This window comes from Habropoda laboriosa, unplaced genomic scaffold, assembly GCF_001263275.1.
Source record: "Habropoda laboriosa isolate 0110345459 unplaced genomic scaffold, ASM126327v1 scaffold992, whole genome shotgun sequence".
NCBI lineage: Eukaryota > Metazoa > Arthropoda > Insecta > Hymenoptera > Apidae > Habropoda > Habropoda laboriosa.
In genome coordinates, this window is record NW_017101096.1 from 293,074 (window position 1) to 307,544 (window position 14,471).

The following is a 14,471-nucleotide window of genomic DNA, read 5'->3' on the forward strand; positions in this document are numbered from 1 at the left end:
AAAAAAAGCTAAGCCTACTGTTAGGTATATATTTTGTATAATTCTAACTAGTGCAATATAGTGGTAATCGAGAATCGACAATAGTTGCGATTGTTACGAAGAGACAAAATGAAGGGAAACGAAAAAGATGGGAAAAGTGAAAATTTTGCGAGTAAATCACGAGAGGGGGAGCACGTTTTATCTCTCGGCAAGTACGCGTAAAGTGTATCGTATACCGATTTACAGCGACTTGATTAGTGGCGAATGTAAAAAGAAGAAAATGAGAAAAAAGACAGAAAATATGCCGGCCTTTCTTCCGACACAGATAACAATTTTTACGTAGTTCGATACGTATTTAGAATAGTCGAGCAAGGACAGTTTACTTTGAAACCGTGTGAAAATTCGTTGATTGTTACTCGTTTCGATGAAATTTCGAATATTCGAATATTTCACATTTGTATCGTTTTTTATTTTGTCTTTCGTGTCTTATTATCGTAGCTAGAAATGCGAGGATGCGATTGGAAAGCGTAACAACCGATAGGAGAAGGGTGCAATTGTAAAAAAATTAATTTAACGGTTTGATTTTCACGAAGAAGAAGAAGAAAAAAAGGGGGGAACTAGCAACTTCGAAGTATGAAAACTTATGCCTGCCATTTGCAAGCCATCGATAAAGAATTGCAATAAGTCCACCGAAAAAAAAAGAGAATCCAGCACGTGATTCGTGTTCTTCTGAAAAATTTGTCGTCCTTTGTTTCGACGAGAAGAGAAGATTCTGTGAATATTTGCATGATCGCAGAACGTAATGATTTTGTGTAATCGTAGTACAGTTGTACGCGTCGAGAGTGGAATACTATATATTTAATAGACGTATAGTGCCTTTTCTCTGGGACTTATCCGATTATAATATGCTCTCTGGTCATTTGAAATTGAACGTGTTAAGGAGGCACACCTGGCATGAAAATGTTTGAATAATATTATAAGTTAGGTTAATAGAGATAAGATGAGAAATTCTTTCGTCTCGTTCTTTCTTTTCTTCTCGCTCCTATTTTTTTTTTTTTTTATTACTTTTTAAATTTCTTTCTTGATTATTATTTTTGTTGCGAGGAGTGAATGTTCGATGCCACTGCCTCTAAATAGCAGCTGTTTCTAGACTACTTTTATACTGTTGATGTCACGCGCAGCTAATCAGAGTCAGTATATTACTGCCATAATCATGAAACAAAATGTATAACCAATATACCTTTATAAATAAAACACGACTGAAAAAGTAAAACATTCCCCTGGCGGATTCTTGGGTTTTTTGAATCAAATCGAAGAAAGGTAAATCCTGTAGGAGTTTATTTTAGGGCAACAGATGCCATGATATGTTGTTGTAATTTTAGGAGAGACATTTTCTTAGCTGTTTTATTTCTCTTGGTAGAGTTGTATTAAATTGTACGAGGCAATTAATTTTATCGGACGTTAGATTAGTATTTCTTTCGACGAGATATGTTGGAGACATAGAGATACTGGTTTGTTTTAAAATATAAGTAATGTAACGAATTATGTATGTTTACATTGGATGGTACATAAAAATCTTCTTTATTTTTATAGTTTTTAGTATGTTGAAACTTTCAGCGATTTGGATAATTATATTTTTAAACAATGCATTTTTCTGATTTACAATTGCACAGTATGTACTTGTGAAGGATTTGACCTGACAGTTATTTTTATTTGAAAATACACGATTAAATTAGATCTCTCGAGTACATGTAATATAACGAAGCATGCATTTTTATTAAAGATTTATTATCTGTAGAATAAAAAAGTTGTTTGTAGTTATAGAAACTGTAGCACACATTACACGATAATTGATACGAAGAAATTAAAGGAATAATTTCTAAAATTTATACGTTCACGGTTATTTTTTCATATTTCTTTGATTTATAGTTTGTAAGAGTTGATCGTTGTTATTCTGTTATTGACGTTGACATGCAATGGTAAAGTTATTATTAGTTACTCGTTATTACAGTTACAGTTCAGTCTTGGTTATTTTCTACCGTCCTTGGAGGAATTTCTATTATCTACTGTTCCAATCAAGGCTAAAATACTTTTCTTATCTTTTATCATTATCACAGCAGCAGACAAATGTGAAATTTCTATGCTCATTTCCAATTACAAAGTTCGATTTAAGCGATAACGTATCGTAAAAAATTATCTATAAAGGAATTGAAAAGTGAACATTCCAAAAAGTATATCCAAAATCCAAACTTCAACTACCACACTCTTGCAATTCCTCGAGTATGTTCTTCGATGACTAATTACTAAAATATATATATAAAGTATACAAAATGGTAAACGATGTATGTTATAATTGCATAAAAATCTGTAGTCTACTAATTCTGTTGTGCACGTTCGAAGAAACGTGTAAAATTCAAAGTAGTATCTGTTACAGGACCGTATTTATTCGGTTGTTATTCAGTTTTCATTCATCGAAAATAAAAGTCGACATTTCCATAATAACTAATTTTAATAAAATAAAAATAACACAGTAATGTATTTATGGTACGAATTTAATATTTAAAACTAAGTATTTTATTTTGCAATTATAACTTGACTTTACGAGGCCTCAAAAGAGCAAATTTCAGTTAAACAAATTCGTACACGTTTTTCTTTAAGTTTATTGAAAATAAATGTCGAAATTTCTGTAAGAATTCATTCTGATAAAATAAAAACAGCACAGCATTGGTACACGTGCATTTGCATTAGGAAAAAAAGTATTTTAAACTAAAAGAAGTTAATATATAAAAGTTGTTTTTAAATTACGAATTTGATATTTAAAAATAGGTATTTTATTTTGCAATTATAACTTAACATTACGAGGCCTCGGAAGAACAAGTCTGCTTCAGTTAATCAAATTCTTCCTCTTCTTTTTCATATTTATTGAAAATAAAAGTCAAAATTTCCGTAAGAACTCATCTTGATAAAATGAAAGTAACAAAGCATCGGTATACGTATATTTACTTTTGACATTAGAAAAATTACAAAAATAAATCAGTTCAAATTTAAATTACAAGAAATGTATAACTAAAATCCATTTTCGTCAAATAAGTGTCTTACTTTACAACTGTAACTAAGCTGTGTTTTATTTCATCGTCTGTAACGAGTAAGATCTTAAAGTGTGGTCCGAGTTTGCGCTCAACGCTCAACTGCCCCGTTACAATTTTGTCTATCAGGTTGCAAGAGTCGACCAGAAAATGGCACGGTGACCGAACCGCGGAACACGGATACAGGGCATTCGAGTGGCTCGACAAATATGTAGTCGTTGCGAGCACGTTGCATCCAGCGCGAGCTGCACCCGTTTGGCCGTAAATTAAATCCGTGATCGACTTTCTTAAACGACACCGACGTGACGCGAAACATTATGGTATGCGTTTCTTTCGGCCCACCGCTAAGGTTACCGAGTTCCTGCTTCGATATGGCCGGTTTGCCTTGCCGCGCCCGTATTACGGACACCGGTAAACGAACGCCTCGCCGAACTGCATTTTTCCCTTCGTTCCAGTTCCACCAGTATTATCTCCGCGAGCTAGGATAATGAGATAATCGTCCCTTTGTCTATGTTACGTTTTCCTTCCGCTTCGTTCTCGGCGAAGCTGACAAGGAGACGGGCGTAATTCGTGTCCGACGACACGCAGCGCGGTCTTGCGTCGAGGATTCTCTTAAGTGACTAGGGACAAAGCGAAAGAGAATAGCGTGGTTTGAATGGACATTTTTTTATGCGAGTGACCGAGTTGCTTTTAGAAAATTGTTCAGGTTCTCAATTTGTTTGCAAGTGTTGAAGTTTAGTATTTTTAGGATTCGGTAAGGTAACTTGAGAACGAGTGGAGGATCTTTTGAATGGCTATAGGCGAAGCACAGTTTAAAAGAAAAATTACAGAGTTGTTTTCGCAAGTTTTTGTTAAGGCAAGTTAAGAATGAGTGAATGACGGTGAACAAAGCACAGTTTAAGAGAAAAAAGATCGAAGTTCTAATTTTTCTTGTAAATACAAATTGTTGAAGTTGTAGTATTTTCGTTTCGTTGGGACTATTTAAGAGTGAGTGAAGGATCTGTCGAATGGCTATTTCGAGTGACAAAGTTGCTTTTAGGAAAAGTTTCGAGATTTCACTTTTTTTTGTAAATGTTGAAGTTTAATATTTTTATGTTTTGTTAAGGTAACTTGAGAATAAATGAGTTAATTTCATAATTTTCCATATTTTTTACATAATTTTCTTTACACAGTTTATACAACTTTTTGTGATTAGTTGGAGAACGCGAAGCTTAAGTAAGCACTAACGTAATTTACAGTAAAACAAAAATTGCAACAATGGAACAAAGCAAACTTGCATTAATATTTGCATATTTCTTATTGTAAATATAAATAACATTACGTATAACTTCTTTCTCCTTACTTTTCATTATAATATTCCATCTTATTTTACTATAATAATATTATAACATTCTTATTTCCTTTAGAACACGTTATATTTAGTCCTCTATCTCCCCAATTTCCACTTCACAAGTACAATTCTCATCCAACTCATTTCACCTGCAATACTAATCAGTTACACTAGAAATTAACCATACAATAAAACCACGAATAGCAGAAACTACAACGACAAGAATGAGATCTATACGTTTTCATATCACCTTACGCTAAACTTATTCTCCTAAAATTCAATTTTAATTCAACAAAGTATATAGTGACGTTTCAATCGTATTACAATTACTGTGGGAAGAAAGTGACTTGTTCGTGATTTATTTATACAGCATGATTCAAGCTTAAACGATCACGTATCCTCTTTGTCGGGGATCGTGGGATTCTTCATAGTTTGTTGCAATAGCACGGTGAACGCCAAAGGTTGCTAGATGAAAGCAACGTGACCCCAAAGTGCGCGGGATTGTGCTCGCATTTGTCGAAGGAAATTGTCTGGAAAGCGTCGACCGATCGAGAGTCGATCGAGAAAATCTGATCCAATGGCGACCATAAAATACCGAATAACTTACTTTACTCGTACTGATATTCCTACCGAATTTTCTTACTTAACACTTTCCCGCCTTTCTCGTTTCGTGAAATTTATTCCGAGATTCAGATAGGAAATTTTAATTGACACGGCTCGTCTTACGTTTTCGTCTTCTCAAGCGGAAAGTTGTAAGATTTACGGGACGGTCATATTTGTAAGAATTCCACGGAGGAAATGTTGATAAACGAAGCTCACTTTCTCTGTTTCGTAGTACTCTTTGCGAATACTGAAAAGAGATCGTAACTGCTGCAGTTGATAATTTTAATTTTGTAGAAAATTTTATTTTACGAATTTAGGGTAACTTCAATGCGGAAGAATTTTGATGCACTTAGAGGGTGTTGAATAATTATACCGATTGAGCGTTTTATCTAGCATAAATTATCACTTAAATAATCGTATTTAGAAAGAATATTTGATTTGAACAAATTAGAATAAATAGGAGAATATTTTTTTCTTAAAGAAATTTTTTTAATTCAGTCGATCATGGTGAATTAAATTCGACAGAGCTTTCCAACCGATGTAACGCGTTGTAGTACGAACGTTTGCGTGATTCGATACCCGTAATTAACGAAAATGTACGTGTACCAAGGTGTATCCTTTAATTACCGAGATAAATGAATTAATTTGCTCGTTACACTTCCTCGGGAATTTATGCAAAATTCATGCAGTCTTTCGCAGGAAGTTCAACTTGTTTCATGCTGTAAGCCTTGTAGTAAGATCATGGACAAGGCTCTGGTTACCTACAATCTCTTAATTATGAATGCATGATCGCGTATTTAATTCAATGTCCGTTATTCACGAATGCAGGATTACTTAAAAGTTTCAGAATTTCTTTTCGGTGCAATGCTCGATTTGATAAATCTTAAATAAACAAAGTTAGAAGACGTGTTAAGTGTGAAATTATTGTACAATAATTACAACATTCTATCTTTAATGTACAATCTTTTCAAATGTATATCGCTAACTATAATTGGATTCGAAGTAATCCAATGTTAAAGTGTGAGTAAGTTAAATAGTTTAGCTAAGATCTAGCAGAAAAAGTTAATTGTGCGGTGAAAGTACATGTATATTATATACAAAAACTTTTTCTATTAATTTTTATGGTGATATATTAAACATACATTCATAAATTAAACAAAGAAAATATTTATATTAACAAAAACAGAAATACTACAGATTAAACGTTTCTCTTTCCTCAAACTGATTAAAATTATGTGCCTAGAGTACGAATAATGTTCGAAATAAAACAAAATGGAAGCTTCGATAAGCCAATAAACAAATTTTCTTAAATTAACTAAAAATAGTAAATCTGTAATTTTTCCAACTCGCGTGTGTTTTATACTTAAAAATCTTTAAACAAACTTTATGGAGGTAGATCTTATAAAGACAGTGTAATCTAATTTCCTCTGTAATAGAAATGTCTCATTTAAAAATTTATCCTTACTGTAACCCTTTCACTGCAGCAGATTTTTGCAAAATCTTTTCAAAATTACGTTTTATTAAATTAAGGTGAAAATGCATTAAGGATTGAATTAACCCTTTCGCGACCAGTGGGACGCATATGTCCCGCTTGAGTTCTCGAGAGAAAATTAATCTCAATTTAGTATCCAGCACCGACTGAAAAGGTAAATAACAAATTCTTAAGAAAAATAATTCAGTAGATAAATAACAAATAAGAAGAAAAATACTTTCATCGCGAAAGGGTTAATTTGACAATGAAAAATTGGTATTAGCGAAATGAGATGTATTATTCAGAAACATGAGTGTCTCAAAAGTTAATCTCAATTTAGTATTTATCACAGATCGACAGATAAATAACAAATTCCCAAGAAAATAATTCTGTCACGAGAGGGTTAAGGTAGCAGTGCACCAAAAAACGCGAACAAATTTTCAACAGCAATGAAAGGGTTAAACCTACTCAGTATCCAGTAACTTACGTTCCCAACTCTTTACAAATGATTAAAGTCACAGTGGCGTAACTCACATTCCCAAAAATTTCGGCCTAAATGCTGAAATGCAACCTTACACGCGCCAACATATCAAAAAGACAACTAAAATATGTTACAATTTGGCCAGGCTTTCTGGTAACACCAAATACGATACAGTACCAAATCCGACACTGTCCAATTTCTCCTACCATTTCTAATAAACATCCCCTATTTCTCACAATAAGAAAATTCTGACTTACACCACTGTCACTTCAACCCCCTCAAATATTTCCCACAAAAAATGGACCTCACTCGTTCCTCCTTACACAAGAGTTATCGTTTAATGTTACTTAACTCTTGCTGAACGTGTACGAGTAGCCATCCGGTGTCCTGTTGAAGCTCAACTTTCCCGGAGGGTAAAACCTTCGAGGTGGTGGCGTCGTTATCGCGTTGTACTGCGGCAATGGTCTGGTTGGGGGTTGATACTGTGGTCGAGGATTGTACGAGGGAATTTCAGGTGGCGGTGGTGGTGGCTGAGGCCTGGGTTGATACTGGGGTTGAGGCTGATACGCAGGTTGGGGTTGAGGTTGAGGCTCGGGTTGCTCGTACACTGGTTGACTTTGTCGTTGATATTGCTGTGCAGGTGGATTGTAACGCGGTGGTTGGTAATCTGGTGGATTATATTGTGGTAGGGGCACGTACTCTGGTTGAGGTGGAACCTGTGGGGGTGGGACGGGAATACCGTCTCCGCTAGCCTGTTTGGTGAAAGAAAATAGAAAGTGCCGATTGGAAAAGTGTTTGGTAATCGGTGAAATGTGTGTTTGTTCGTATTGGTACTTAGTTGTGTCGTTTGTCACTTGAACGCTATGAATTTTCAGCGGTTATTATTTTTTTTAGATTCAGAGGGAAAATAAGTGGTGAAGGTGTATGGGGTTACTTAAATTTATTTATTTGTACAGTTCACTTGTAGTATACTATTTTTGGCAATTAGAATCACGAATTAGAATTTTCGTATGTTCAAGTCGTTTACTATTTTAACTCCTGAATTGTTGAAAGGACAGTTTAGTTTGATGGTACTGAGAGTTATTGTAAGAAAATAGTAAACGTGTTGATGATTGAGAATTATTATTAGAACATATTTTCTTCTTGATCTTTGTGTTTTGATATTGTGCGATCTTGTTAACGAGACATTCTCTTAAACACACTTTTTAATATTCTATTTATTTTGCGCAATTTGAAATGTAGATCGTTACGATTGAAACAATTTGGAAGTAAGCAGTTATTTGAGAGTTAATAGTTTCAAAGCTACGTAAGATGATGAGTACTGTTATCCAAGATACAATTGTGAAAATTAATTACACAATCGTACTGGACAGTTGTATCCAATTTGTCAATCATCGCGAACATTGATTACTTGAATCATGACAATTTTCCAGGAAAAATAAAGAATATTAAAAGGACATAACTTAAACGTTAATGATGATCATCTAATTGTAACGTTTCTTCAGTTTCTATTTTTATGAACAGAATGTAGAATTGAATTCTTTAATTTTTAGATTTTTTCAATTTTTTACAGTATCATAGTAATCTATTTGTCGTCAAAATTTCAATTCTGTTATGTGTACCGACTGAAGGAAAATTATTGTTGAAAAAAGAGATTTTGTGGCACGTATTAACATACCTGGAAGCCATCTTTTCCAGCTGTGTACGACACTGTGCGTCTTTGACCAGTCGGATCGACGTAGGAATAAGACCCACGACGATTTCCGTAAACGTCGCTTTCCTCTTTGAACTCAACGCCATCCTCTTGCGAATAAGCGGCTCCGAAAGTTCCATCTCCAGCCAAATATCTCGCATCGCTCAAAATTGCTGCCTGCTGGGGTGACTGGTATTGACTGTTCGACAATTGACACAAAGTCGATGCAACCGTGCAGAACAGTAACGCCTGGAAATTTCAAGTTTACAGCTTTAACAATAATAAAATCAAAAAATAGAATTATAACCGAGAATGACTTCTTTAAGTTAAATTTTTAATTTTAATTTTTTTCATATTAACATAGAAATAATAGAAAATTTTTCTTTTTCATTCAATTCTGTTATTAAGAATTAGCTCAATTCTAAATTGTCTTCTAATAAGGAATATTTAAAAATGTCTCTTTTAACGATTCACAATAATATTATTATTACAGATAAATGAAGAAATTTAGTAACGCGCTTTTGCATTATCAGAAGCTGCAAGATCAAAATTAATAACAAAATAATTTTTAATGAAAATTAATAATACATGTATTAAATACCATTTATTACACTTTTCAGTAAATTGTGTTATCACACTTCTCACAAAAGGGGAAATTCCCAATTACAATTAATTATGGAATTTATAAAAATTCAAAGACTATTCGCAGAAAATTTATTTCTAAGGTTTCTTAGGAAACCTATTTCTCTTAGGAAACCTACTCATCTTCAAAATTTTCTTCAATTCCGAACTCGACGATGTTTAAACATGTCACGTTTGAAAAACGCGGCTAAGCACAAAGTAAGAATAGTGAAACGAGAGGCGTATACGTTACACTGTGTTACGAGTACATCGCAGATGCAACGAGGAAGTAATCGATTATCGAACGTTAACAATGCGCCTGTGAAGAGTTTTAGAATAATATTCAGGGCGGGTACTTACGGATATAGCATCCATAATGGAGGAATAACGGCAACGGGGCGACGAGAAGTACAACAGTGCTTGAAGGATCGTCGAGAGGGGCGTTTTATACGGCAGATTGGATCACGTTGACCTGAAGAGGCCTTGATGGCCGCCCGCGCGCCCCGGCTGCAGAATAATGTAGATTGCACTCTGATCTTCTACCACGCCTTTCGACTGCCACTCGGCTTTCTTCTTGCTAACTTGCACTGACATTTCTCACAATAGCATTTTCGCTATTACACTACGACGTGTGATATAACATGTTTGTAATAATACGTTCGGATGTGAAATATGTTATTTTATTACAGGTTATTATGTGTGGTTTTAGAAGAATTTATTCTGGTTTTTTATTCGATCGTATAACACTTCGATTCAATTGTAGATTTTAATTTGACCCTTCGTAACGTCGTGTGACTTAGAAGTGACTATTTTATGTGAAATGATTGTAGTAGATTTAGTATATTTATTCTAAGTTTGAATAATATAAGAATGCAATTTTTTTTTTGTCGGGGGAGAAATGGGGAATGGGTAGGGTGACTCTTCGGTAGCTTTTCCAAGTCAAGCTGCATTCCTCGCGACTAATGTTAAGATGGGTGACCGCCAGCGTTGGAAATAAGAAATTTGTATATATAAAATTGGATAATCTCGTCGTTTACATATAAATACGTATTATTATTTTTCCACAACAAAATTCAGAAGTATATATAAACTTATGAGACCTGACCTATACCACAGACGAGGTACAGGATAGACCTAACATCTAATGTAATTTTGTGTCACGTCACGAGGGCTGAAAGTGCCCTTGTCATTTTCGTGTCGCTTTTAACGTTATCGATTCAGCATAGAATAAGATTACAACATTAGTAGTGATTGCAATTAGAATTAAACGTAACTACGAAATTACAAATAAAAAAGTAACGCAATTTTTCCTGTACCTCGTCTATGATTTGACGAACCAGATAAATTATCATTTTCTTCCCTACCTATGTCAAATTTAAAATGCTTATGATTTTATATGAAATAACACACGACGTCATTTATCACTTCGAGATATTTCCTTGTTAGATAACCAGAAGTTCGACTCGATTTTTTAACAGTTTAACGTTTAGTACGCCAATAATAGTGTTGAATTTGAAAAAAAACGTATGACAGTCGCAAAAAGTGTCTAATTTGACATGGAATGTTTCGTATCCAGGATTCCTGAAAAGAGAACCGCCAACCGAATCCTTCCGAGCGTTACCGAACGCTCCCGAGCACCATTCTTAAACGCAGCGAAAATCATGTACAAAACGAACGTTTATGTTGAAAACAATTGCTTTTGTAAGTTGAAAGTGAATACAAGTGATATCGAGAAGTGTATGTCGTTGATTAATTTTTTTCGTCTTCTATGTTGATTGAATTGTCGAGTTCTTAACAGTAAAGATTGGTATATTACAAAACGCCTGAACGTCCGAAATACTGAACATCTTTTCGAAATTTGCACTCCTAAACACTTTGAACAAGGTGTTTCGTGTCACAATAGAAACCTTTTAAAGGATAAAAGTGACTACTGCGCAATTGAAATAGTTGCTCTCGAGAGTACTCTCAAATTATGTGTTCAGTTCTCTGCTAGCACTCTCAATACCATAGACACTAATAAATTTGACTCTCGAGAGCAACTCGCGATAGTTTTACTCTCAAATGGACACGTATCCTAATATTGATTAAATCAGCAAATTAAAAAGTGGGCATTAATTGTGTTGGAGATTATTGGGTTTCTGAGCAATTAAAATGTGTTGAAGGAGTTTTTGTGTTTCTGTACGATTAATTTATTTCGAAACCCGCTGAATTTTTAAATTTGGGCGCCAAAAAAGAGAAAAGCATTATACCGGTGTATGTGACAGAAATTATGACGTATCGGGTATATTATCAAGGAAAGTGAAATAGAATTAAAGTATAATTAATGCTAGAATATTATATGATATTTGAAAATTTTCAAATAAGTGGGCTGGTAGTGGGGTTACCCCCACTCCTACTTTTAGTTTCCTAGCAACGACACTTGTGAATTCCTCAGTTGCTTCGGGATGTCGTAGATGACAGACGTACATACTACCTACATGATAACAAGGTATTATAAATTTAATTTATCAATCTTTAAGTGTTTCTAATCGTTTCTTTTAGCTTATACTTGTTTAATTTCCCTTCAATTAAACATTTGTTTACTCTGTTACAGGTTTTTGACTGTTCTAAATGTTCGAAAAGAACGAACATTAAAACGACGCCGTATCGACGCCATGACATCTCGTATTCGAAATCGACTGAAAAAGCGGGAAGCTATTCCAGCAGTTATGTAAGTGGACACATAATCTTTTAATTTATTTCTATCACTTTGTTGCTGAACGAATGGGGCATAAATTGTTATATAAAATCAAAGAATATTTCAATGGATTTATCGTGTGTATCTTCAACGTGAAGAACATACGCGACCGCGAAACTTGTGTTTACAAAAACTCGTAAACACAGCGGCCGTATCGGTCGTTGGCTCAATTAGCGGTCATGAGCACAGCTGCGTCGAGGCATAGTTTTTCAACGTTAAATTCTCAGAATTGTTATTCGCCTTGAAATTCCCGAAACACGCAAACTGCGAAGCGTGCTCTTCCCCCACCACTGGGAGTAATACGATCGGTCGTAAGGACGATGCCTTGGCATGAAATTATTCAGTTTATACCAAGCTTCGAGTTGACAAGACGTGTTATTCACATTCGCGTATTCTATCATTTCTGGTACTTATCTTACGATCACTACACTCTCTTACTACCTTCGTTTAATGAATTAATACACTTTGATTCAAATCTTTAATACTTTATCGAATTATTGCAACGTAATGAATTAATACACTTTGATTTAAACCTTTGATACTTTATCGAATTATTGCAACAACAGATAGGAACTTTTTAATTTTTTAAAATTTTTGTATTCAGTTAGCTTTAAATTATATCGTAAACTTTCGCAATAGAGTTCGAATTAAACTATTATTTAATTATAACACAATTCTATTTCTCTTCGATATACATGTTATAAATTAATATTTTTCTTCTGTTAAGATATCTGGTTGACGAAGAAAGAAGAGAGAGGGGGAGACTTGTTTGATGGTAACGTTTACGAGTAATGGGTAATATTAAATTTATTATTTCAATACTGGTCGTATGTATACATTTCTTCTTTTTCATATCATTGTTGATTTTATGTGCCTATATAACAGTGCATAGTAATACATGGTACATATTTATTGCATAATTATTATTGATTTTATGTGTGTATATAACAATGTATAGCAATACATGGTACACATTTATTGCATAATTACAGATAGGTATACCTATATAAACATTTTAATTAATTGAGTAATATACTAAGATGCAGGAAGAACAGATTAAGCTTCTTTTTTTCGAACGGAATTCATTTCTATATAATCGAAAATAGAATTCGTGGTTTGATCATTTCAATCTGTGCTCGAATATGGAATTTTTAGCAATATAGAGTCTTTTGATTTTATTGAAATAATTTGCATCTTTTGCTGCATTTCGGTCGCGCTTTTTTTTATCTTGTAGAGTCATTAACATTACTTTTCCATCATTTTTACTATCTCTATATAGAGAACAACTTCTGATACGTACTAATTTCGACGCAAGTTTAAATATTCGCTAAAATAATCGTTTATGGCATGAATTAATTAGGCATGGGATTCTAATTTGTGCAAAGATTTTCGAATATTTATAAATCGCGAAATATTACGCGACTCGATTCAGGTAATATAATAATAATTGATAACTTTAATAACAAACATCTTTATTTTTTTTTTACTCTTCACAAATCTATTTCATTGTGTCGCAGTATTTTTACTGCGACATCGATGGATCTTGATAATTACTAACGTTGATATTTATATAAAACTTGTGTTAATGCAAAATGAACAATTACGAAATGTTTTTACATTTCTCCAAGGATACAGTATTTTCTTGACGAACACTCGGTACGAAATAAAAGAGAAAAATTAATTGACCACCCTCTATGTCCCGTCTACTAACAAACAGTTTTTCTTCCAGAAATTTGACCGCGCGCAATGCGGTCGGTAGAGTCAGTGTTTTTGCGTACAAATTTTTTTCTTGTTTTTCTGAGCAACACAGCTCTTCAAATAAATATATTCATTAAATTCACAGTAAATCACGCGAAGGTAGAGTCAGTGTTTTTGTTCGCCGGATGTAACATATACGGTCGCGTTATTAGCTTTTTTTTTAATATTTTCATTGTTGCTGAAATTCGTTTCCGGTATTAGAATCAGTGCACCACTTGAAGAAACCATTGGGCGGTGCTCTCAGAGCTCAAAATGTAAGTATCTTTGTCATTTATTCGATAAACCTTTCGTTTAATAGCTTTTGAATCTTTTTCATTTAAAGAGTTCTTAATTTTTTCAAAATTATTTAATCAAAATTACTTCAATTTCGAAATTCACTATAATAAATAATATCAAAAATTTTGAAATAATCATCTCGTTTTCAAGAACAAATGATAATATTCCTTGCTTCTACAAATTGTTACAGCTTGCCTCTACTGTGGTCCCGATGGTGTCCTGATGACTTCCACGACAACTTCCGGCGTGCAGTGGCCTCCTAGATGACTTCCTCTTCGCAGTGGCGGCCTAGATGACTTCCTCTTCGCAGTGGCGGCCCTAGATGACTTCCTCTGGGGGTGGCAGTTTGCTGTGGCAGCCTAGACGACAGCTTTAACTCAACGAACTGTGAGTCGCATGCGTTTAAGTTCCTCTGGTCACTCAATCATGTCGTAGG

General features: G+C 34.1%; 1 protein-coding gene across 1 annotated transcript; it reads right to left on the reverse strand.

The window, feature by feature from the left end:
• Nucleotides 1-7,297: 7,297 nt before the first annotated feature.
• Nucleotides 7,298-9,639, reverse strand: LOC108578023 (early nodulin-75). Its single transcript, XM_017941268.1, has 3 exons — nucleotides 9,625-9,639; nucleotides 8,629-8,892; nucleotides 7,298-7,702 (listed from the first exon to the last, which is right to left on the reverse strand). The coding sequence occupies exons 1-3, from the start codon at nucleotides 9,637-9,639 to the stop codon at nucleotides 7,298-7,300; spliced, it is 684 nt and encodes a 227-aa protein (XP_017796757.1).
• Nucleotides 9,640-14,471: the final 4,832 nt, after the last annotated feature.